At 37.7% G+C, this 26,461-nt stretch overlaps 2 protein-coding genes across 7 annotated transcripts in view; one reads left to right on the top strand and one right to left on the bottom strand.

Moving 5' to 3' along the window:
• The window catches only part of Vav (Vav guanine nucleotide exchange factor), a 257,307-nt gene that overhangs the window by 137,462 nt on the left and 93,384 nt on the right, over nt 1–26,461 (bottom strand). For 4 of the 6 annotated variants that reach the window (XR_010952942.1, XR_010952944.1, XR_010952943.1 and 1 more), the window contains exons 4-15: nt 10,534–10,633; nt 10,130–10,297; nt 9,833–10,036; nt 9,639–9,758; nt 7,552–7,668; nt 7,084–7,469; nt 6,873–6,990; nt 6,670–6,797; nt 5,601–5,732; nt 5,379–5,531; nt 5,100–5,268; nt 4,616–5,036 (exon numbers count right to left, since the gene is read on the bottom strand). Coding sequence is in view for 1 of the 6 variants with exons in the window: in XM_067783192.1 (XP_067639293.1) it covers nt 4,977–5,036; nt 5,100–5,268; nt 5,379–5,531; nt 5,601–5,732; nt 6,670–6,797; nt 6,873–6,990; nt 7,084–7,469; nt 7,552–7,668; nt 9,639–9,758; nt 9,833–10,036; nt 10,130–10,297; nt 10,534–10,633 (1,855 nt within the window). In the remaining 5 variants the exon portion in view is untranslated. Of the gene's footprint in view, nt 1–3,706; nt 5,037–5,099; nt 5,269–5,378; nt 5,532–5,600; nt 5,733–6,669; nt 6,798–6,872; nt 6,991–7,083; nt 7,470–7,551; nt 7,669–9,638; nt 9,759–9,832; nt 10,037–10,129; nt 10,298–10,533; nt 10,634–26,461 lie in introns of those variants that run through there. The other 2 variants (XR_010952940.1, XM_067783192.1) reach the window with 2 other exon arrangements.
• On the top strand, nt 21,724–24,114 carry LOC137250422 (uncharacterized). The gene is made up of 4 exons (XM_067783193.1): nt 21,724–21,968; nt 22,034–22,127; nt 22,194–22,287; nt 23,071–24,114. The coding sequence occupies exons 1-4, from the start codon at nt 21,926–21,928 to the stop codon at nt 24,001–24,003; spliced, it is 1,164 nt and encodes a 387-aa protein (XP_067639294.1). The 5' UTR covers nt 21,724–21,925; the 3' UTR covers nt 24,004–24,114.

The raw sequence follows: 26,461 nt of genomic DNA, 5'->3' as shown, positions 1-26,461 counted from the left end.
TAGAAGAAAATGAAAATTTCTGCAGGGCGAAATAAAAAACCCTTAAAATCTTGGCGGGTATTACATATATAAATAAATTAGCGGTATCCAACAGATGATGTTCTGGGTCACCCTGGTCCACATTTTGGTCGATATCTGGAAAACGCCTTCACATATACAACTACCACCACTCCCTTTTAAAACTCTCATTAATACCTTTAATTTGATACCCATATCGTACAAACTCATTCTAGAGTCACCCCTGGTCCACCTTTATGGCGATATTTCGAAAACACGAACACCTATAGAACGAAGGCCCACTCCCTTTTAAAAATACTCATTAACACCTTTCATTTGATACCCATATCGTACAAACAAAGTCTAGAGTCATCCCTGGTCCAGAAAGGCCCACTCCCTCTTAAAATACTCATTAGCTCCTTTCGTTTGATACCCATATTGCACAAACGAATTCTAGAGTCACCCCTGGTCCACCTTTATGGCGATATCTCGAAAAGGGGTCCACCGATAGAACTAAGCCCCACGCCCTTTTAAAATAATCATTAACACCTTTCATTTGATACCCATATCATACAAACAAATTCTAAAGTCACCCCTGGTCCACCTTTATGGCGATATCTCGAAAAGGCGAACACCTATAAAACGAAGGCCCTCTCCCTTTTCAAAATACTCATTAACACCTTTCATTTGATACCCATATCTTACAAACAAAGTCTAGAGTCACCCCTGGTCCACCTTTATTGCGATACCTCGAAAATGCGTCCACCTATAGAACTAAGGCCCACTCCCTCTTAAAATACTCATTAACTCCTTTCGTTTGATACCCATATTGCACAAACGAATTCTAGAGTCACCCCTGGCCCACCTTTATGGCGATATCTCGAAACGGCGTCCACCTATAGAACTAAGGCCCACTCCCTCTTAAAATACTCATTAACTCCTTTCGTTTGATACCCATATTGCACAAACGAATTCTAGAGTCACCCCTGGCCCACCTTTATGGCGATATCTCGAAAAGGCGCCCATCTATAGAACTTAGGTCCACGCCCTTTTAAAATACTCATTAATACCTTTCATTTGATACCCATATCGTACAAACGCATTCTAGAGTCAACCCTGATCCACCTTTATGGCTATATCCCTAAATGGCGTCCACCTATAGAACTATGGCCCACTCCCTCATAAAATACTCTTTAATGCCTTTCATTTGATACACATGTCATACAAACACATTCCAGGGGTTCCCTCGGTTCATTTTCCTACATGGTTATTTTCCCTTATGTTGTCACCATAGCTCTCAACTGAGTATGTAATGTTCGGTTACACCCGAACTTAACCTTCCTTACTTGTTTAATTTTGGTTTAAATACATACATATATGCTGTGTAAAATTTTATTCCAAATTAATAGTGTCAATATTTATATATCTTATTGTGGTGGCAAAGAAAACATTTGGCATTTTTATCTAGATACTATTAGGTTATTTAGCTTTAATTTTAACATAAATTGAATTTACATATTTAAAAATTATACAAATCATTTCATTTAAAATGTCTGCTTCTTCTGCTTGCCTATGTAAAATAAAATCAGCTGATGCAAGCTGCCAGCTTAACATAAAATAAGTACAAAGCGCTGTTCGATTTAGGGCCTGTTCTCATTTGGTCGTGCAATCATAGTTGCTTTATGACCGAGCCACGATGAAGTTTTTCATATATGTATAAGCGTTCAACGCAGTATTATGCAAGCCAGTAGAATCGCCACAATCACGCAAGATGTTGCGTTTGTAAATATGAAGGAACTTCAGACATTGCAATTGAAGTTTATTTCGCCTTGCCCATTCACATACAAAATTTCGCGAAGCACTGTTATAAATTCTCACTATACAAAAAAAAAAATACTTGCCAACATATTTTGTGTTCTATTCATTTGCTAAATTGCAGTTTTTAACTGTGAAAAATTTTATAAAATTTCCAACAAGTGGGAATTATAATTTCACTTGCAAAGTGCGAATGCCCTTAGCTAAATCAGATGTCAAATTCTTCTTCTTATGATTGGCTTGCAACCTCACCCCTAGGCGGCCGGTCCGGAGTAGGTGGATACTCAACCGGAAGTGGCTTTGGCTGCGAAAGTCATACCAAGACTTTAAAATGGTACCACGGGGAACAGATAGCCCGCGGAGCTTGCTCCGTTTCTGTTCGTTTGCGGTTGGCCCCTTTGGGAGCATCGTGGTGGCTGTGGTTGATATCCGAATGCGGTAAGAGTTGGTCAGCTCGAATGTGGAGTTGCATTGCAACCGGGTGCCATGACCCATAGAATGGAAGAGGTGTTAGATAGGCCTCCAACCTCACCAAGGTGATGATGTGTCCACTCACATTATCGATTGGTACCAAGGTAAGCGAGCCTTGGGGGCTGGTCAGACCTACTTTGACCCGTGTACTTGGTGCATACGTGAGGTTAGGTCTTCGAGGACAGGTACTCACCGTAAACCTACACTCGCTGGTCCTTCCAACGGAGTGGGGGCCGCTCTCTACATCTGCTTCCATAGGCGGGTTCCGATAGAAACACGTTCTTGGCCGGAGCGCCAGCGCAGCCGCTGCGTTTTAATTCTCTGGACTACGTTGATGTCTGCGTATAGCTCGTACAGCTCATCGTTAAATCTTCTTCGGTACTCGCCACCGCCAACGCGTAGAGGTCCATAAATCTTTCGAAGAACTTTTCTCTCGAATACTCCCAGAGCCGCTTCATTTGATGTTGTCATGATCCATGCTTCTGCACCTTATAGCAGGAAGGGTACGATAAGTGACTTGTAGAGTATGATTTTCGTTTGTCGAGAGAGGACTTTAGTTTTCAATTGCCTACCTAGTCCAAAGTAGCATTTATTGGATTATTTCTCGCTGGATTTCTCTGCATAAATACTCGAAAAAAATCGGCTGCAGAACGAGACCGCATGAAATTATCAAACGCTGCTTTGAAAATTTTGGCCCATTTCAAAGGCTTCTATAGGAGGTGTGAAGTTCTTTGTATTCGATGTGGGGAACGTGGGCACTATTTCAAAGAGTGCATCAAACCCCCAAAATTGTTGCTTCTGTGATGCAGCAGTACTAAATAAGGCAGATCATGTAACGGGCGCTGGGAAAATGAACAGAGAGGCAGATGGACAGCTAAACTAAACATCGATGTTAAAGGGGATTCAGGGGGTTGTTAACTGCAATACAAAGCTTTATAGCTTCTCCTAAACCTATTGCCAACCTCGCTTACCCGTGGCGAATCCTGTTTCTTTAGCAGCCGATGCTCACGCGACCCCGATTTCCGCATTGAACTACGGGTGGGGCGGGAAGGTGCAATGTGGTGATATTAAATCGTTCCCTACATGGTCGGGCTTATACCTTAATGGTGCTTGTTACCAGAACGTACCAGATCTATATCCGACAAAGGACCCACAACATCGGTAACACTACCCATAACCGCTGGAAAGTGTGTTTATCGCTACATCTGTTGAGGCATGAAGCACGTTACTCAAATGCTGTCTGGACATCGATACTTCAAAAAATACCTGCAAGGAGAAAAATAGGTGCAAGATCATAAGTATGATTACGGCGACGCAGCTAAGGACGATGCTGACAAATACTCGCGATGGATCCATAACTGCCAAATGCTCGAGCAAAGAGTCGGCCAAATCACTTTCGATAATGTTAAAGTGTTTCAAAAAATCAACAAATTCCTAGAAACCATACATAGAGCACAAAAAAGGACCATGAAGGCTCTTGAGAAAACGAGCAATATGGAAGCGGTCCCGGGGTAAATGACTGTTCTATAAAGGGGGGATATTTTTTAGTCCATGGGCACACGGTGACAGTGGCAATTATGGTGCACATAGACATTTTTCATCCGCATCCACAAACAAACAAAAAATTAAAGCAAAAACCAAGGAACACAGGTCGACAAAAACTGAAAAAAAAAGTTCTAAGTTTAGGTTCACACTACATGTCGTCGCAGAAATAGTTTCCCATTTGATCTATATCAAAACGTCGATTTGAGGGAAAAGTGTAGTTAGCAGGTGTTACCGCGAAATAAAGCCTGTTTTCATTTGATTCAGCATTCCAGAGTACGGCGAATTATATCTGAATTCGCTTTGCTATCAGCTTGCATAACTTTGCCCTGATTTTATCTACAATGTCATTTGGAAGGTAATGGCTATTTCTATACGATTTTTTCGGGGGTTTTTCCTGTTCTAGTTTTATTTCCGTATTTTTTTTTGTACAATTTGCCGGGCAGATACATATTTACTCAATTGGAATGAAATTTGGCATAGCTCAATTTTAGACCAAAATGCAACTTATCTTACTCGGTACAATGTGAACTTTCAAAAGCAAGTTCATGTAATCAATGTCCTAATTTCGTACATCTATGGATGTATGATTTTTAAAGTTTATATTTTATGTATAAAACTAGTTAAAATGTTATATAAATGTAAATAAACTTATTCAAATAAAAAAATAACCTTAGTCACACATCCTTACATTTGCGTTATGCGATTAATTTGAATTTAAAATTACTACCTAAACCTACGCAAAAAATATACATACATATATAAACAACAAAAGCATGTGTATACTTACATAATTAATATTTCACTTAATTCGCAATTCAGTTGTATATAAAAAAGCTATTGGCACAATCAATGAAGTTATTGTAGTTTTGTTGCATGCCCCATATCACCGCTACATTCGTTTGTACATATGTTTATGCGTACAGTGTTTCATCACTTCGTATATTGTACATATCTACATACTTTTACAACCTCAAATAATTTTTTGTAATTTAGCAATCTTCACCGGAGAAGAGCGACTCTTGTTCGGCTGTTGGCGCCAAAGCTCTTCTATTGTTTAATTCTAAATTATCATCTACTAAACTTGAAATATCAGATGCAGTTGAATGTTGATCCGTTGAGTTTGCAACATAAATTAAATAATTGTAATATCAAGGTTCATCACTAATCGGTGGATGTTCATGAACGTACTCCTTGGGGAAGTATCCGACCTGAATAAAACAAAAATAAATGGTAAAACTGATGCATAAAAGAATTATTATTACTAAATTTACCGTATCTCCAATTTTTCCCCGCCACCAGCCTTTACTATCACCATCCTTACCAATCACCAGCACTTGGCAACCAGTCTTTAGTTGCAACTGATTACTACCTTTGGGTTCGAAATCATAAATAGCGGTGGCAATTACTTCGCGGAAAGGCCATTGCAGTGATTGATTTAAACTAAAAGTATATAAGTTGACAGTTAATTCAATGAAATTGAACAAGTCAATCAACACACAAGTCAATTGAACAAGGATCAATGACACCAATTTTTTAAACAAATGGCATACCCAGCAAAATTTTCGCCTAAATCGTTGCGTTCATAGTATGACACCAGTTCCACTATTGTTTTAAAATGCCGCCTCGATGAAAGACAATAAAGTACAGTATCACCATCAGGTTCTTGGTTTATTTTCATATGTTTGATAACATGATCATCGGTTCTATAAAAGTAAAAAAAATATTTTTTATTCATATTTTTACAAAGTTTTATGTTAGCACTTTAAACTTACTTTAGACTCAGCGCATACATAGTCTCATGTAGGTTAGATGCACCTTGAGGTCTTACACGTAACAAATAAGTACCGATTCGACGATTCTCAAGGCGAGCTGCAGCCGTATCTCGATCCATTGTACCAACAAACCTAAAAAGGTTTTGAATTCAATAAAAATCATAAGCGAGGTTAGATGTCAAAACTCTATATAGGTACCCCCCGCGGGTTAGAGGATTTAGAATATACCCGCGCCAGGTATGCCTGTCGTAAGAGTAAACTAAAATAATTAAATTATTCAAAAGCTTGTGCAGCGCAACCATTTCAACTCAACTGTCAACCTAGCCTACCCGTGGGGAATCCTGTTTCTTTAGCAGCCGAGGCTGTGGCGACCCTAAGTTTCTCATGGAACTAGGGGGTGGGGCGGATGGGCTAGAAGGTTCAATGTGGTCACATTAAATCGTTCCAGATATGGTTGGGCTTGTAGCTTAATGGAACGTTACCAGAACGTACCGGATCTATATTAGGCAAAGGACCATCAATATTTTTAACACTCCCCAAACCTTCGGGGAGTGTCTTTATCGCTACAATAACAACATTTATGAAATCTTGGTGGATGACGTAATTAAATATAAAGAAGCAAAGTGCAGTATTAACACTTTTCGGAGTAATATCAAAACTAATAATGCTGTAACTTTCAAATTTCTCACCAAAATAGAAACTTATTATTATTCTTATTAGCATTCAACTTTTTAGTGTAGTTTTTTCAGCACTTCTTTGGGGCGAAATTCACACTATTTTGGTTTTTATGTAGACCTGCACCACAAAGTGCGGTCTTGACACCAACATTTTTTTGTGTGTAGATACATTCATGCATAAAGTAATTGTGTGACCAAGAGCTGAAAGGGATTCGAGTCTAAGCACCGAAACAAAGAACTTAAGTGTGGCGGATACAATCCGGCAAAAGACTGCCTGTATCCGCAAATCTCCCTAAGCCTTGGGGAAGTATTTTGGCGGTTAAAACAACAAAAAGTTCAACAATCCTTCAAGTTCTTATTTTCCCTCATGTGAAGCAAGTTTTTTTACGCACCAATTGAATTCGGAAAGCTGGCGATCGCATACTGGCGGTGGTATACTAAGAGGATTTTGTTTGCAACGACCTGTCGAGGAGATGCAACCTTTATGCACCGCAATTTCACACACCTTACAGCGGTAGCCCTGAAAGATAACCATTAAAGCAAATTAAAGAAGTTTAGCTGAGACACAGTTCCAATGATCAAACATCAGACGCACCTGATGTATGCGCCCTTTCAAAAATTTTGAACAGTGTCGGCATGTGGTAGGCGCATCAAATGTATAAATTTCCATTTTATGATCCGTATTGCGACAGCCAGGTGGATCTAGGTTTTCCCTGTGTTGAAATAAAAAGTTTGAAAAAATGTTATCAAAAAATATTACAATTATTACACTTTTCGACATCAAGCAAACAAAAAGCTCCACTTACATCGCTTCAGTTAACGCCTTGCGCCACTTATCACGTTCAGGTTCCGATTTCAAATAAAGCGTAAACGCAGTTTTGCCAGATTTTCGCGCCAAAAGCAGCTGACACTTAAAACGTGTATCTCTGCCCAAAGTGCGACGCGTATGACTTTGTTCCACTCTATAATCGGATAGATAATGCGAATCACGATATGTATATTGCATATCTCCCAATTTTGTATGTAATGGCTTAACTAAAATTAATATTTTATCAAAAACAAAAGCATAACGCAATTTCGTCTTTTGATCTTCATGCGCTTTTATATGCAATTCACCATCCAAAAGAAGACGGCCATATTGCAGGAGATCGTTGCTACCATTTGGCAAAAGATGCAGATCTATTATGCTATCCTGTAGGTAAAATATGAAACAGATTTAGCATGATGGGTATGTGTTCTTGGAATAGAAATAATGTATGTATGTTAAAACTTACTTTTACTTTCTGTATGATAACCAAGTGATCAGAATCCCGTTTGACTTCATTAATATATTGAGACACATCAATCATTGCCTCTTTGGCGCGCTCTAACGCACGATAATCTTCGTGCACCTGTTAAAATTAAGTTTGAGCATAAATAAATAAAATTTCTTTTGGTCGTGGTGGTTTGTTATACATATATTACGAGTAATTAATTGCGCGATAAATAGTATATTTAAGAGCTCTATTGTTTAAATGCCAAATGCAGATCATCATGGGAGACAAGATAAGCTTGTTTAATATAATTACGCGACATCATCAGTTCAGGTCTAATTATATGATCGCAAATCACATCATAAGTACCTTATCATTTCGATTACAACGAGTACATAGGACACGAAAGGAAACCAGATCATATAATATAAATTATTCCTGTATGATTCCAAAATATTTGATACTCTTTCACTTCATACCACGATCATAGATTCCATACAAAAATGTGATATGATACCAAAGCATAGCATATCTTAGCGTTTCATATCACATCATATGATAAATTTTCATTTGACCAAACTGAAAAACGCTTTCTAAAATCAGGACCTATGTTATAGAGCTTTCTACGACCTGTCCTATTTGCTGTCTCTGGATATCGGGCTCGTTTCACAAAAACAAAAAAAAAAAACAAGTCTTGGCATACAAGTGAATTTGTTCCGACAATTTTTTTTTTTTTTTTTTTTGTCAGAAGAAGTTTGCATGTTACAATAATGATGAGATATGCAATCATGTCATAGCATTCTTGCATATCATACTATATATCATGTGACAATTTTTCTTTTCATACCACGAGCAAATCGTTCAACATAAGTCACTTAGTCCATTTTTGGCATTTGAGTGAATGACAATAAATATTCTTAATAAGGAACAATTTTGTCAGGCAAACCTCCATTAAGTCCATTTTAGAATGTATAGCTAGCATATTTAAGATTTAATCAAGTCACCTATGAACCTTTTTATGACATTTTGGACTTAGAAATTTTTGCTAGAACGTCGACGAAATATTAAATATAATGATGTGATGATGATATTGTTACGAATATTAGCAAAACTGAGGAGTGCTGCCATCTCCAGGCCGATGCTAAGCAGTGACGTGAATTCACATCAATAATTCAATCATTATGTATCTACATAAACGAATCAATAATTGCGTCTACACATATGTACACATTCCGACGAGCACCATTTACATACAAGGCAGCGAGAGATGAGATGTCACACACCGATGAATTTACTTATACGCTTATGTGTGTGCGGGAGACTGTAAACTACAAACACATGCATATATCTTATCTGAGTTGTCACAAGAGAGAGCAATAATTTGTGCACGTAGTTGTGGCTGGCGATTTTGTAGCCGAAACAACTAGTAAGTTCTGGAAATCGAAGAGCCTAGAAGTATGCAGCGTAAACTATAAAAGCGGGGCAAGCGAGTAAGAAGAAATTCAGTTTGAGTTCAGCTATCAATCAGTTTGATTAAGCCCGCGATCTGGCGGCCAATAGTAGAGCTCCATTTGAGTTATTAATCAGTTTGGTTATTAAGCCAGCGAGTAGCAAAGTATAAGTGTTATTGTGAAGTACTTAATAAAGGCCATTTTTCCATCATTCAATATTGGAGTTATTTATTCAACAGTTTAGTGATTCGAACTTAGCAGAGGATTGCAAATAAGAGGATTTGCAAGTAAATTCGTTACAATATGATATTGAACCTTAATACTGCATATCATATCATTGTATAACATGCATTAACTTTTTATTCCATACCTCAAGCATAGATTATTTGCAATTATAGGATAAGCAACCGAATACCGAACAATCCGCGTTAGCGATCAAATATTTACTGCACTTTTTATCGAGAAAGTTATTTGTATTCTTTTCGCATATTCTGAAGAAAGTTTTTACTTCAGCTGAACGCTGTTTGAATGAACATGTAGGGGTGCGATAGGGTCTTCTGATCATGAGAGAATTGTGAGAAGAAGTTAAAGTCTGGAACACCTACCAACAACGTACAACGTAGATGAACAAATGAATCCTTGTTTAGGTTCACTTACCGGTGAGGTTTCTTTGACTAGCTTATCTAATAGTAAATGGTATTTGAGAATACGCTGCATAGGTACGGATAAAATATCGCGCAATTGCAATTTGCCCACATTATATTCACGCTCACATTGCTACAACAAACAAGAGAATGAGTCAATAGTTAAACGCTATAACATATTAAGTCGAAGCTGCAAAAGACTTTTACCTGTACAAGTTGCTCTATAATCTGATTTTTTTTACAAACATCAGCTAAAGCATCGATGGCACCCAATAAACATGAACAATAATCCCCATAAAGCAAAAATGGCTCACGAAACTCCAAAAATACTTGACTCATTTTCAGTTTTGTATTGGGTAAAAGAGATTCACGTAATTTTTCAAGGAATCTTGTGTGTATGTCGGCAAGTTCCTAAAATTGAAATGTTAAAATTTGAAATTACATATACGGTATATACAAAATGTTTATATAGAAATTTCTAAAAGAGGAGGGGGGAGGGCTTACCCGTATGCGCGGAAATATTTGCTTAATTTCCTCTGGATTAAGATAACGTTCTAGTGGTGCCATAAATTTTGATTTTAACGCATTAAGCACATCCAAATAATTGGATTCGGTATCGATCAGTTCACGTATGACATAATCACGTTGCTCAAAGCTAGTCGCTGAGGAGATCTAGTTTTTATGTTTATTATACGAAAAATAAAAAAATTTTAATTAGAAAAAAATAAGCAAAGACTTTAATGAATGTACATAAGCAACGAATAAGAATCATGCAGATGCAAGATATGGTTAATTCGCATAAATAGTAATCGTTAACATTCTTTAAAAACGTTAGTGTGAAATTACTAAACATCAAATAATAAACATCAACTGAAAACTGGCTTAAAATAAAATTAATCAAAATATACCTGACTTCTACTGGTCCTTTGTAAAGCACACAAGTCTTGATACACTTCTTCTTCTTTGGTATTTATATGATCATTATGGCATACATTGTTGTCCGTGGTTCTGTAGTTCGTGAAATCGTGTGTTCGTCGAACACAATACAGTATCAGATCAAATTTGTCAAAAATAGTAAGCCAATGCATGTTTGTACATTTTGTTTAAATAAAAACGAATATGTTATATGTAAATAAAAAATAAATTATAATTAATTAACAAAATATAAAGCAAATACATTGATACGTTTTTTATTCAATAAAATAAATATCTAAATATATATACCCCAATTAAGGCGGATTTATGTTTCTATTTATTGGGCCAATAATTTTTTCACTTTTGTGTCTTATGGAGATTTTCGGCCGTTGGTTTTAAAGCAAAAAACAAGTCGAGTTGCACTTTTCTTTAGCATTCCCATTGCACTTTATTTCGTATATGACGTTAAGTTGTTGTTCCTTCTCTACTTTGTCTTTTGTTCTTGTGCGTATTTTATTAAGTGTTAAGTGTGGCTTGTAGGCAAAGCATGTATTGTTCTTGTCCATTATTTTGTTCAATGTTTTGTTGTCCGTTAAGCCTGGTATGTATGTAACTCTCCTGTATATTGTCTCTTCTTGTTCGTTGTTTGTGGCTGCATTTCTATTGTAATTTTTAATTTTGTTTATTGTTGTTGTTATAAGCATCTCTGATACTGCATTAGGGTACCCATTTTTATAGAGTATATTTTTTATTTTTTGCTTGTTTTATTTCTGAACTCCTGATTACTGAGTTTGAAAATTGTTTCAATTAAGTTTATTGCAGTGTTTTTCTTTTGGGCCCAGGGATGATTCGAGTGATAATTTATCATTATTTTGCTTTAAAACCAACGGCCGAAAAGCTCCATAAGACAAAAAAAGGCGGATTTACATAACCGCTTTTGTGGCGTTGGTTTAACGTTGGCTTTAACGTCGAGTCGCATTATTTGCTTTGAGGCGACCAATGCGTTTATGTAAATTCGCTTCTAGGATTCGTCAATCCTCGAATTTTTATAGTCGGTTTGTCGACTAGCAGTTTTAAAAACAAAATTGCTGCTGATCGACAAACCGATCATAATACAATATGAACATCCTGTCAGGCAGTTGACACTTGATTTGTCCACAATGATAAACTAAACAAGCAAGATTGAAATAGCAAATAGAACGAAATGAGTACAAATTAAAATTAAGCTATACTCAGTAACACCGAATACGTTTTTTAAGCTGGGACAATCAAATATATTTAATTTATGATAAGAATTGCAATAAACCTTTTTTATATGATACAAGAGGAACTGACAGGCTTCTCCCTGCTTTGAATTAATTCAAAATTAGTTTGTGTATAACTGCTACAGAATAGCCAACATTGCTGGGTAAATTATCCGAAACACCGAAGTATACACATTCCCCACGAAATATTTACTACATTTTCAGTGCATTTACCACAATTTTCTAATTTCCATGGCGGAACGATACAAGGCGGTAGTATGGTGACATACCTACAAACATAAATAAAAATTCCATGTACTTTGTTTTTGTAAATTCGATGGACGAATGCATTGTACAGGTTTACAAGTATGATATGTATGAGAGGGAAACAATTTCTTTCCCTTTCTAACACACGGCAGTTTGACACTTCGGTCAGTGTCAAACTAGCGTGGAACCCAGTGGAACCTGCATGGAACATGAGTTTTGACACTGAACGAAGTGTCAAAATTACCGGGGTTGCTTCGTCGAAAGCGACACAGGGAAGCAAAAAAAGGATCGGAATATCAGATATGGGTTGCTGTGATGGTAAATTTCTTTTAACGAATTTAGTAGGAAATTTTAAGTGCACCCATGTGGGTCCTTCAGAAAATTATAAAAAAGTCTCCAATTGGGGTTAAGTTTTTCTACCCGTTCAAAAGTTCTCCGCGAAAAACAGTTTGAAACCGAGGTCGACTGCAATAACCCGTCCAAAAAAGCGGAAAGAAAAATGAATAGACGCGTTTTGTCCTGTTGTCAATAGTCCGAAGAGAAAAAGTATTCGAATTATTGGAATCGAGGCAAAAACGCGTCTATTAATACCTCCCCCGACGGTTTTGGTCGTGTTTTAGCAATCGTCCCCGTAAAAAAGTATCACAATTTGTTAATTAAAATTGTCCAAAATATATGGTTATTAAAGAGAGATGTAATTAAGTGCTCGTTTGAAAGTAAATAAGTATATTTCTTTGTAATATAAGAAAAAAAATTTTAAGCAGTTTTCGATAGCAGCTACTAAACTATGTTTGGTCCTAAGAAGTACAACAGTGCCAAATAGCATCCACAAAAAAAACGAACAAGAACAAGCATTTTATCAGGTGAGCGTGGCTGTGTATGTGCGTGCTGCTACATATCCTACTTGTAGACCTGTACAATGGACGAATGTCAAAATCGTACTGTGCCGGAAGTTGATGTCATAGTACAGGTTTACAAGTATGATATGTATGAGAAGGAAGCAATTCCTTTCCTTTTCTAACACATTGCAGTTTGACACTTCGGTCAGTGTCAAACTATTGTGGAACTCAGTGGAACCTGCGTGGAACATGCGTTTGACACTGAACGAAGTGTCAAAATTACAGGGGTTGCTGTCGTTGGAAGCGACGCAGGGAAACAAAAAAAGGAGCGGAATATCAGATATGGGTTGCTGTGATGGTAAATTTTTTGAACGAATTTAGTATGAAAACGTAGTGCGCCTATATGGGTCCTACAGAAAATTATACAAAAGTCTTGAATTGGGATATCTGAGGACGCGTAGTTATTCCAGTATTAAGAATACAAACACGGGTGCTAAGTTTTTCTACCCGTTCAAAAGTTCTCCGCGAAAAACAGTTTGAAACCGAGGTTGACTGCAATAACCCGTCCAAAAATGTGGAAGAGAAATGAAAAGACGCGTTTTGTCCTGTTATCAATAGTCCAAAGGCGAAAAAGTATTCGATTTATTGGATGCTAGGCAAAAACGCGTCTATTAATATCTCCCCCGACTGTTTTGGTCGTGTTTTGCAATCGTCCCCGGTAATAAAGTATCTCAATTTGTTAATTAAAATTGTCCAAAACATATGGATTTTAAAGAGGGATGTAATTAAGTGCTCGTTTGAAAGTAAATAAGGGCATTTCTTTGTAATTTTACGATAAAAAATGTAAGCAGTTTTCGTTAGCAGCTACTACACTTTTCTTTGACCTAGGAAGTACAACAGTGCCAAATAGCATCCACAAAAAAAACGAACAAGAACAAGCATTTTATCAGGTGAGCGTGGCTGTGTATGTGCGTGCTGCTACATATCCTACTTGTAGACCTGTACTATGTTCAATTATTCTGATAATTTGTTACGCGCAACCATAGTACAGGTCATAGTACAGGTTTACAAGTATGATATGTATGAGAAGGAAGCAATTCCTTTCCTTTTCTAACACATTGGATTTTGACACTTCGGTCAGTGTCAAACTATTGTGGAACCTGCGTGGAACATGCGTTTGACACTGAACGAAGTGTCAAAATTAACAGGTTGCTGTCGTTGGAAGCGACGCAGGGAAACAAAAAAAGGAGCAGAATATCAGATATGGGTTGCTGTGATGGTAAATTTTGTTAACCAATTTAGTATGAAAATGTATGGCACCTCTATGGGTCCTACAGAAAATTATACAAAAGTCTTGAATTGGGATATGTGAGGACGCGTAGTTATTCCAATATTAAGAATACAAACAGGGGTGCCAAGTTTCTCTACCCGTTCAAAAGTTCTCCACGAAAAACAGTTTGATTGCAATAACCCGTCCAAAAATGTGGAAAGAGAAATGAAAAGACGCGTTTTGTCCTGTTATCACTAGTCCAAAGGCGAAAAAGTATTCGAATTATTGGAAGCGAGGCAAAACCACGTCTATTAATACCTCCCCCGACGGTTTTGGTCGTGTTTTAGCAATCGTCCCCTGTAATAAAACATCACAATATGTTAATTAAAATTGTCCAAAACATATGGATTTTAAACAGGGATGTAATTAAGTGCCCGTTTGAAAGTAAATAAAGGCATTTCTTTGTAATTTTACGATAAAAATTTTACGCAGTTTTCGTTAGCAGCTACTACCGCTTTCTTGTACCTAAGAAGTACAACAGTGCCAAATAGCATCCACACAAAAAACGAACAAGAACAAGCATTTTATCAGGGGAGCGTGGCTGTGTATGTGCGTGCTGCTACATATCCTACTTGTAGACCTGTACTATGGTTGATGTATCAATTCAAATAAAAAAAGTTTATAATCAGCTGTTCCATGCTGCTACCTTGTATCGTTCCGCCATGCTAATTCCCCACAGAAAACGTGTGTTACAGAATGTGTAGCTTTAACGATTATGTTGACGCTGAGATAATGTTAGTGTCCGTAACAACATACTGTTAGCGGCATACTTTTTCTGCAGCCATTCAACAATGGTGAGATTCTCAATAAATTTCGTATATAAGGGCTTACTTATGCCAAATGCGGTTATACTTTGCTTGGCAATTAAAGTGCAGTATGCAGTGTAATGTAAAGCGGGCATACTGTTAGCTAATTGCCTATTTACAATAATTGCTATGAAGATTAAAATTTTAATGAGCACCAAGCGCAATAAACTAATGCGAGTATAGACACTATTTCGTAGCCCGAGAGTTGTAGAGTTTCATCTCGTTTGTGAACTATTTCATTTACACAGCTGAAAAACGACCCCAGAGACTCTAGTTCTGGAGTTCTGTCCTAAGCCTGTTATCTTAATGAAAAGAAATGCTCAAGACATTTTTTTCTACTTTTATCTTGTCTTTTAGGATATGCTTTCCTAATTAATATTAATTTTCTTCATAAAATCGTTTCCGAGATTCGTGGCTTGAATTGGTGCTTTCAGCACGTATGAGAACCCAAGACTCGTGAAATATAAGGTATAACGTTAGAGAAGGAGGAGGAAAGTTCAGAGGAATTATAATTCAATAGTAACTAGTTAGTTCACGTGACTTACAGAAAAGCATTTGACGCAAATTAATTCAGAATTTGATAAACCGTAGTCTAACAAAAAAAGGGTAATTATCTCATTCCAATGTCTCTATAGAACTACTAAAGAACCACATAAGTCAATAGCTCCAAGCATACTGGCAGAAGTATATATTACATGTGTACAGTAGCAATGCATCTGGTATGATTTGTAAAAAGTATTGATGAAACAGTCAACAGAAAATACCTGCAGATTTGGTGAGTAAGACTTCACCTCCCTTGTCCATCCCTATTAGCGTCAGTTATCGCGAAACAGGGATGGCTGCCGTAAATTTTTACCTATCGCCAGTTAAACATCTTCTATTGCTGTTCGTCGATGGCTATTCTCTTTACCTTCACGGCTCTTGTATACATTTATTGCATGGTAGATTATAACCAACAAAGCATGCGAGTGCAACTGCTGATAGGAATTTCACCACATTACATGTCTGATGAATATCAGAAAAGCAGGGGGTTTTGTTAACATTTCGCATAGACGTTTACGTAGAAGTTGAAAAATTGCTGAATGGTGCTATCATATAAAAAAAGCTGTTACTTGCGTTAAAATTGGAAAATTGAGAGTCGAATTATTCCAGTAGTCAAATATCTATCCGTAATTTGATGCTTTACTGTTTCCCACTCTATGACAATCACTGAACTAACATCGTCATAATAGTCACATACGTTCAGCGAAGCGATTAAAGATAGAAGTCTACGATAGGGGTCAACTGCTAATACAGGTCCCCAAGTGTCGGGATGTTTGAAAAGGCGCGTTTTGACATCAGTATCAATAATCCGATGGTGGGAAAAAAATTTGCCTCTTTCAAAATATATTAGCAGAAGACTGAAACATGCCCACGGACCGCTCCGAAAATGGGGTGAGATCCATTGAAATTTTGAGGATAAAACTTTTTTACATTGGACGCTTTTGGCTGCGCTTAGAAAATATTACTCTGGTTTGGTTTAACACCGGTTTGACGAGCAAAATTATATGCGCGCAAAACACCTTTTTAAAAATATCTTAGAAGAATATACATTTTATCCGCCTTCGGATTGTTGATACCAGGTTCAAAACGCGTCTTTTGGCATTTTTCCCAACAATTTTGGGCATACGTTACCAGTCGACTTATGGCTTAAACAGATACAATACGTCACAGCAAAGTTGGCTGCATTTATTCAAATGGTAAACGCATAAAAGGTCGCATCCTTTTACAATTTTCTACTCTTAACATACTGTGACGAATATTAGTGACACTAAGTGATACTCACATCACTAGTCTGATGCTAAGTAAAGGAATTCACAACAACAATGAAACAGACAGTCACTTGTATCTACATAAACGAATCAAGCATTATGTCTACACATATGTACGTACACGCAGCGGAGAAACAACGCACAACCACATGCATATATCTGAGATACTCCCGAAAGTATGCAATGCGAGAAGCTATAAAATCGTGCATCCGTAGTTACAGCTGAGTAATTTTATAGCTGATAACTAACTAGTAAGTTCTGGAAATAGAAGCGCCTAGAAATATGTCAACGAGGAAACCGCACAGTATAAAAGCAGCGACAGTGAAGGCACGACAATCAGTTTGATTAAGCACGCTATCTGTCGAGCAATAGAAGTGTTATTTTGAAAGTAGTCTAATAAAGACCATTTTGCATTATCGAATATTGAAGTTATTTATTCAACAGTTTAGTGATTCGAACGTTAGCAGAAGGTTGCAAATAAGAGGAATTCCAGCAAATTCGTTACAATGCTTTAACCAAGTCAAATATGTTGCATGTTATTTGTTGGCATTAATAATAAGCGTTGGTGAAAAATTGGTGTTTAAAATTAAGCGATGCTATTAGTTGACCAACTGTTATTATTTTGATGATGAAATCTACAATTTCATTACAAAGTTAAAGTATTTAGATCAGCCGTTATGAATCTCACTCTACGCCACGTACGTGCTGTCAGTGGAAAGCGTCGCGACCATGACGGATTGTATCTGCTTAAGCCATTAACGCCCCGATTTTGAGCGTTACCGGTAAAATAGTACCCAGAACATTATGTAACCGAATATCGCTTTCAGTTCTTATATCCGCGATTCTGGCGCAAGTGGTAACGCTGTCATCACCGAAAAACTCGCCAGTGTCTGTGGAGAAATTTTAGAAGTACCCTACAAGAAACGCTGATAGTTTTACTAATACACTCAAACTTGTAATTGACAATGCTGATCCTGCGATGACGTAAACATTGATACTCAAATTTATGTCTGTTCCTTTGTTCGCTCACGCATATCAGCATGTTCCCAACGACAGCCTATAATCATGAAAAAGGACTCAAACTGGGAAAGCTTCGGACACCTGGTACAGAACAAAAGAACATACAGCAGATACCATTATGCATGTGAGACAGATACATAATTCTCAACGGAATTTTATGTATGCGAGAACAGTTTATCCGATTTAATCATGTTGTCACTAGTGACTGTCATATGACAATCAAATGATTATCACGGTTGTTTTGTTATTTTTTAAATTCCGCCATTTTCAACCGACGAAAACCATATAAAAAATAAGTTTAAAAAATAAAAAAGATAGCATTTCAAAGCTCCATGCTAAAAGAAAAAAAATCGAAAATAATATTTAAAAATACCAAAAGCTGTCGGAATGTATGGGGCGCACTCAAAAAATTGATACGCGAAAAATAATAGTGGTTAATGGTGATTCATTTTTAAATGTGTTTCCGCATGAGGAAAGCGCTCTTCTGTTGTTTTGTTATTTTCTGAATTTAAATTGAACATTCTGAACTCGAATTCTTATAAAACTATTTATTTTAAACAAATAAGAAACACGTATGCTTTTATCACGTACAAAATTAAAAACGTAATGAAATAAAGTAAATAAAAAGCAAAAATCATTGTTTCATTTTTGGCGGAATATATCAATGGTCATTTATGATAGTATAACAGTCAAACCTGATATCTACAGTAAACTATCATTTATGACACTTTTTGATAGTTAGAGTGTCAGCACTGATCCAGGAAAATGAATGAGAGTGAGCAGTACGGCTATATACTTAATCAGTAGGCCATGTTGGTGTATAAGAAGGAGACACAAACTCACACGTACACAGTTGTTTACATCACATTTGCTCAAGTCCCCTTAAGTTTGTGATAGAAAGTTTGTATGAGACGCTGATCGTTAGGTTGACATTGCTGACAATCAGATGATAGTCATATAATAGTCAGTATTCTTGTAGGGTAGTTTTCTTCGCTTTCACGGCTGCCACTTTGGTCCATTTGGACCAAAAATGATCCCTTCCAACCCCATTTGGTCCGCTGGTCCCTTTCTTCAATTTTGATCCTTTTTAGGCACTAGCCACGATTGGTACTTTTCTTTCTTTTTCACTCAGGTAAAAATTCACAAGATTGCCCAAAAATTCGCCACACTTTCGTTAGCCCCATATAATTTTGAATTTTCTTAAATGCAACTCTTACCATAAAAAATTGCTCAGTCAATAACATTTCACCTAGGATATAATTTATGCCAGGCATTAAAAAGAAAAGTGTTGGCACACACATTATCGTTAATTGTTGATGAAATAACCGACTAATCAAAAAAACTCTTGTTTTATAACAATATTTATAACGGCTAGATATTTCGATCGGTTATATAACACTATGTAAAATATATGAAAATAAAAATTGCTTCTCGCCTAGCATAGCTTAAAGCGAGCACTCTGCCGTGAGCCTAACACTTTCAAAACTTATACAAAGAAACTCTATGCATTACTTCTCGTTTGGCACGTTGATATTTAAATCTTTCTCATCCAGCTCAATGAGTTCAAGGAATTCCAGGACTATTGTGGTGTTAAGCCACGCAAGGTAATTGAAAACTATGTACCTTGGCACAAGAAATATTTTAACTCGAAGACAGGAGGAAGCAAATGCAAAAGAGATTTGATTTCGGAAGAAATGCTTTGTATAAAATTATTCCCGTAGGTGCTAGCAGAACCGCTGAGGCTTGGGATCAAAACTCACACTTGCTGAATCTAGGCTCTGATATGAAGAAAAAGTAAGCATCTATAAAAATAGCACTAACAAAATTGCCTAGTTTCATTTATGATTTACTGAGTTTTCCACATACATAATTCGGCAACACCAAAACGCAAATTTTGAACCGTTTCTTACTAAAACCTAACTGCACTATACATTTTATTTCATTGCAATCAACAACATAATGCTAGAACCAAGAGCTTTGTGACAAAACTAGGTTCACAACGTTTGGTTGGTGAAAGACATTGACTTATCCTATGTCAAAATATAGTACCATTTTTGGTATATGCATATTATGCATGATAAGTTTCTACATAGGTATATTGAAATTTATTCTGTGAAAGAACATAATGTAAACAAATATATATAGCAAGAGGCAACAATTTTTTACTATTATCTTTACTTATCTGCGCTAACAATTCTTTATTTTTCAGTTTTGCCTTTTTCTAAACAACAGCTGTTGTGTAGTTATTGCGATGTAACCACCTACTTTTGTGGGTAAAAAATTATTCGGCTACTTTCCGGGTAGAATACCAAAATGGTGTAAAAGTAGCCACATGATTTCGTTACCGTGGTGAAGAATGTTGTTACCACACTAGAATCGGGGCGTAAAGGGCTAATTAAACTTCCTTAACACTAACGCCATAGTCGTAACCATACCCATATCCATAACCATCTCCAATGTGATCGATTAATAGTGAAAAAAAAAATTAAAAAAATAAATGTAAGGCGCGATAACCTTCGCGAGATCTAAGGCCGAGCTTCTCTTCCAATTTGCGTCGTGCTCCTCTTGATTTTCCCTACAAATTGGCCAGACGGGGCCTACATGTTTTATGCCGACTCCGAACGGCATCTGCAAGGCAGATGAGTTTTCACTGAGAGCTTTTCATGGCAGAAATACACCCGGAGCGCTTGCCAAACACTGCCGAGGGGCGACCCCGCTTAGAAAAATTTTCTTCTAATTGAAAAACATTATTTCTAAAATTTTGATGTTGCTTTGCCCCGGGTGCGAACCCAGGGCATACGGTGTGGTAGGCGGAGCACGCTACCATCACACCACGGTAGCCGCCAATCGTGAAAATTTCATAAAAATGAAGAAAACGCAAACAATTTCAAACATATACCACAAAAAATAAGTCTCTTAGTCAAAACGTATCCAAAACAATAAATAAAATCTACAAAAAGTTAATAAATTCTCCAACTCAAATATTTTTAGGTTATGGATTGGCGAAAAACCAAAAACCAATTGGTTGGCTATGGATGGTTATGGCGTTAGCGTTATGGCATGGTACCATTAATCGATTACATCCCATTAATTGGCCCTTCTTCTTCTTCTCAAGTCATTAAGGCTTTTTGCGTTATACTAGGTACAAACACACGCCATATTGGCAATTTATACCATTTGGGCAATTTATTACGCAATTTATCATATAATAAATTGTAATAACAAATTGCCAATTTAAAAAAAATTGCGTAATAAATTGTTTCAAACTGTAAATACAACCTTGTAAAGTGTGTTTATTGAGTAGATTTAAACGTCAGCTGCGCATGGCTCAACTATATGGTTGGCTCATCTCATCAGCTGATATTATTTTTTTCATTTCACTGGAGTAGGAATTGTCAAAAGAGGATGGCAAACTCAAAATGAAACCAAAACATTAAACACATTATCTTACAACACACAAAAATTTTAAAGTTTTATGTTTTCATTCCATCCCATTCACCTAATTCCAACACGCACATTTTGACATTCTGAACACAGGTATGTTGTTGCTGTAGAGATGAGCCAACCGGCCATCAAATTACTATTGTGTAAGCTAAATTGAGTTGTATGAACACCACTCAATTTGAATTGATATTGCCTCAATTTATTTTTCTGTTTGAACATAGCATTACGCACTCAGCTGTGTTCAATGAGCATAAGCACATTTTTACGTTGACTTCGAATTATAACAGAGCTCTGTATTTACATAGATAATAATGTTATTTCAACAGAGCTCTTGTATTATCATAGGTTAAGAATTTATTTCAACACAGCTCTTATATTTACATAGGTAATAAATGTTAATGTATGGCAGCACTGCGTTGTTTTCGAACTGTCAAAGTTGATGGATGCCAATCAGGCCCAGCATATTTTCAATGTATGTGGATTTGACAGCTGATTCTATAATAAAAAAGTTCAATGCATTGCAAGTTCGCTAGGATAAAAAAGAAATATATAAATTTAGAACAATAAACATCCAAGTACAAAAAACTTATTTAAATAAAGAATATAAGGCTGAGCACGTTAAAAATGGAACTACACTCTTATGCAAAAAGGAAGGTCGCAAAAAAATGTAAGCGAAAAATAAACTTATCGAGGAGTGATGAATAACTTTTACATTTCGCTTTTAATTGCCAGGGTCAATTGAACAGAAACGTAAACTTGTTGAGGCACGCATCGCAAATGATGGACTTTTTACAAGCAAACCAACCGCCAGTGTAGCTCCTTGGAAGTGAGTAGCAAATTTGCTTACGTGACACCCCATTACGATTGAGTTGTCTAAATTTTTAATTTACAGAAAAGTTTTAAGTTTGGCCAAGTTGGACGACTATAATGTATTCTTTGTGCGCAAACAATGGTCGAATATGGTAAACAAGTACAAACAATACAAGGTATGAGAATAATTAATCTGTTTTGAAAAGCGAACTATAAATCGCTATTCTCATCTTGAAATAGTTAATTATATTACTTCTATGCTCCTCTAGTTACTAGTTTTTCATTCGCCGAATAAATGCTACAAAATTAAGACTAACGGTTGGAGCCCAATTTTTGGAGGCAGATAAATCGGTCAAGATATTCACGAATATAGTCTCTCTCGAGCCTATTAATACTGAAGCCTATTTCTCGTTACTTCAACTCGAAACCATTGAGGATGTTAGATTCCATGTAATTCGGTTTTAATTTGTATTCCGTCTATAAAAATTCCGTAATTTAAATAACGATGTTTAAACCGCCCCTTCCATTCCATGGATGAAAGGGTCGACTAAGAAAGTCAAAATGCTAGTACAGTAACAGGATATACTAAGCTTAATTGCTAAACCTGGAGGGAATGCCTTCAGAGATATTTCTGTGTGAGATTAATTGATTGTTTATTCCAACAAAGGTAGTCTCTACTTTTTAATAATGCAGCAGCTTCCAAGAAATTATGTTAGATCACAACTAAAAGCATTTAGTAGTCGTCACATATTCTTTTAAAACGCGCGAGCTTCGTATGCAGACTGGAATGTCCGCAACTATTTTGTAAGTTTTAGGGCATCGTCCACAATGATCTTACGATCACTCGAGGCAGACAGTAAACCTTTCGAGTTATATTTAGAGTGAACTCCACTCTCTTCTGTGTAGCCCCTTTTAAAAGCAGATTAATCAATGATTTATATATCTTTTTTTTCTTACAGCAAAATCGCTTGGATCCACTACCAAATGGAGCAAATGACCCCGAAGAAATTCGAAAACTTACAGAAGAATGGGAATTTTTTCAACCAATACATTATTTTATGTTACACAAAACAACGAATTTGCATTCTTATGCACTCCCAATAACAATACGACTCCCTCAAAACTCAGCAGCATCAGCAGAAGAACGACAGGATAATCGTTATTCATCATCGCCTGATATTCATACCGTTTATAGCAGTGACACGAATGATGGTTATAATACTTCCAACTCTCCCAAAGAGCTGGAGATCAAAACGAACACAGATCATGATTTTTATACCAAGAAAAATGGGCTGCCGTTAAATTACTTCGCTGACATTAGCAATGATACACAAGAGTCCATGCTAATCGAACAGCCTATTATAGGCGATGGTGTCACACAAGGTATAGAACAAATAAGGTTACATGTAGCAGGGGAACAAATTGTTGTAATGAAAATGGAACCATCGCAAAGCGACGATGAAAAGAGTGCAGTACCACAGGTACGTCAAACGACCCATTTGACTACAAATATACAAATGCCTGGGCCATCCGGCGTGGGTGGTGGAAGAAAACGTCAGAGGGATGTTGCAAAAAGGGAGCTGAGTGAAAGGGATCGGTACTATCGACACAAAAGACATTTCAATCGTCGTCTAGAGCGGCGTTTTGATGCAATATTAAATGTATTCGGACAAATAGTCAAAGCAGAGTATCCAAATATTAATGTGAGCCCTATAGTGGGTGCTGCGACGCAAGGTTTTACGTTTGTAAATCAACTGTTCAAGAGTGAAAATGATGACAGCGGAGATGAAGATAATGGCTCATCATCCGATACAGAAAAAATGCAATTTTCTGCTAGAGCATACGATCAAGTGAATGAGGAAATAATAAGTAGTGGACAGTCAAAGCTATAGAACAGCGTTGGCTGTATAATCAAGTATATTTTTTGTGAAAATAAGAAGATTCTCTATTTATGTGCGCGTTTGTCTTTAAAAAACCAAATAAAAAACATATTTTATTATAAACTAAGTTTTAAATTTTGGAACACCAGAACAGATATGACAAGTCCTCAAGTATCTACTAGCAGCACTTGCGGCAAAGACAAAGAAAAGCTACCCCAGCGGGTTAGGGGGTCAGAATATTCCCGCGGTAGGTATGCCTGTCGTAAGAGGCGACTAAAATACCAGATTCAAGGGGCTGTGTAGCGCAACCCTTCAGGATGCCAGCGCAATATATAGCTTCTCCAAACCCAATTGTCAACCTCATCTATCCGCGGCAAATCCTGTTTAACTAACAGACGAGGCTCTGGCGACCCCAAGCTCCTCATGGAACTTGGGGGTGGGGAGGGAGGGGATAGCCTGAAGGTTTAATGTGGCCACATAAATCGTTCCCGAGATGGTCGGCTAGCACCTTAATGGTGCTGTGGTACCGGAGCGTACCGGATCTGTATCCGGCAAAGGACCATTACATCGATAACAATCCCAAAGCCTTCGGGGAGCAACCTTATCGCTACAACAACAACAACAACAACAAAGAAAAGCCGAAGAAACAGTTTCATTCAAATGGTGAAGCAATAGGTTATGTGAAATACCAAAAACCGTAACATCCTATCATGCTCATGAATAAACTTCAAAAAAGGAAAGTGGGTAGAATATAAATCTTTTACAGACAACCGCTTTGCTGCCCTCCCTATCCCGACTGATGCCCGCCAAGGGGAGCGTGCCTTCCGTAAGGTCATTGAATCCGCCTCGGCACGTTTCATTCCCGCCGGGAGAATTCCCGAAATCCGGCCCCACTTCCCGGCGGAGGCCGCAAACTTAGCGAGAGAACGTGACCTTATAAGACAGCTTGATCCAGGCGACCCCCAAATAAGGGATATAAACCAACGCATCAGATTGAATGTCGACGAACACAAGCGGGCGAAATGGGAGGAGCACCTAAGAGGTTGTAACCTCTCTTCCGGTGTGGGTAAACTTTGGTCCACCGTAAAGTCCCTATCGAATCCGACTAAGCACAAAGACAAAGTTTCCATCGCCTTTGGCGACAAAGTGCTGTCGGATGCGAAAAAATGCGCGAGCGCTTTCTGCCGACAATATTTAATGCATCCTACGGTCGACAAAGATAGACGGAGAGCCAATAGACACGCACATAAACACAAATTCAGCGCGTCACCAATCACCATCACCGCTAAAGAGGTTGAGGACGCCATTGGTCGCGCTAAACCATCCAAAGCAGTGGGCGCAGACGGCATAGCCATGCCGATGCTTAAAAGCCTAGGGAAAGAGGGTTTCAAATATTTAGCGCATGTCCTCAACCTTTCTATTTCCACCTTTGTCATACCCGAGAAATGGAAAATGGCCAAGGTGGTCCCGCTACTAAAGCCTGGGAAACCAGCTAACATAGGTGAGTCGGATCGTCCGATATCTCTCCTATCGCCAGTGGCAAAGACGCTTGAAGCCATTTTGCTCCCTTATTTCCAAGCAAATTTGCAGCTAGCCCTTCATCAGCATGGCTTCAGAAAACTCCATAGCACTACCACCGCGCTAAATGCCATTAGCACCCAGATAAATTGCGGTTTAAATCAATACCCCCACCATAGAACAGTACTCGTAGCGCTAGACCTATCAAAAGCTTTTGATACGGTCAACCATGGCTCGTTACTGCAAGACCTGGAAGGGTCTACCCTTCCCCCATGTCTTAAAATGTGGACCGCAAATTATCTGGGTTGTCGGCAGGCATCGGTGCAATTTAGAAACGAAACATCAAAACCAAGGAGAATTAAACAAGGGGTGCCACAGGGTGGTGTCCTATCCCCACTTTTGTTTAATTTCTACATATCTAAGCTACCTTCACCACCGGAAGGAGTCACAATCGTTTCCTACCCCGATAACTGCACAATAATGGCCACAGGCCCAGGCTCAAAGATCGATGCGCTATGCAATAAAATAAACGGCTACCTCCTTGATCTCTCCAGTTTTTTCGCCTCGCGAAGCCTGGCATTATCACCGACTAAATCTTCCGCGACCTTTTTTACAACATGGACGCCCCAAATGTCGACCATTTTGAACATCCACGTCGATGGCACCACGCTACCGACTGTCCTACACCCCAAAATCTTGGGCGTGACGTTTGATCTTTGATCAGGATCTACATTTTGGTGAGCACACAGCCGCAATTGTTCCGAGAATTCAGAGCCGTAACAAAATCCTCAAATCCCTCGCTGGCAGTACCTGGGGAAAAGATAAAGAAACGCTCATGACTACATACAAAGCAATTAACCAGCCGATTACGTGCTACACGTCACCCATATGGTCGCCAAGCCTAAAAATTACCCACTGGAAGAAACTACAGGCCTGCCAAAATACTGCTCTC

Source organism: Eurosta solidaginis, chromosome 4 (assembly GCF_040869045.1).
Source record: "Eurosta solidaginis isolate ZX-2024a chromosome 4, ASM4086904v1, whole genome shotgun sequence".
In the NCBI taxonomy this organism is placed as follows: Eukaryota; Metazoa; Arthropoda; class Insecta; order Diptera; family Tephritidae; genus Eurosta; species Eurosta solidaginis.
Note: the sequence above shows the minus strand (reverse complement) of the source record. Positions and strands in the feature narration are given on the sequence as shown.

Bases quoted from the DNA above. Each gene is read 5' to 3' on its own strand.
- LOC137250422 (XM_067783193.1), top strand. From the start codon at position 21,926: ATGGAACTACACTCTTATGCAAAAAGGAAGGTCGCAAAAAAAT. The intron at 22,128-22,193 runs GTGAGTAGCAAA...TTTAATTTACAG, and splicing joins GCCAGTGTAGCTCCTTGGAA to AAAAGTTTTAAGTTTGGCCA. The intron at 22,288-23,070 runs GTATGAGAATAA...TTTTTCTTACAG, and splicing joins ACAAGTACAAACAATACAAG to CAAAATCGCTTGGATCCACT.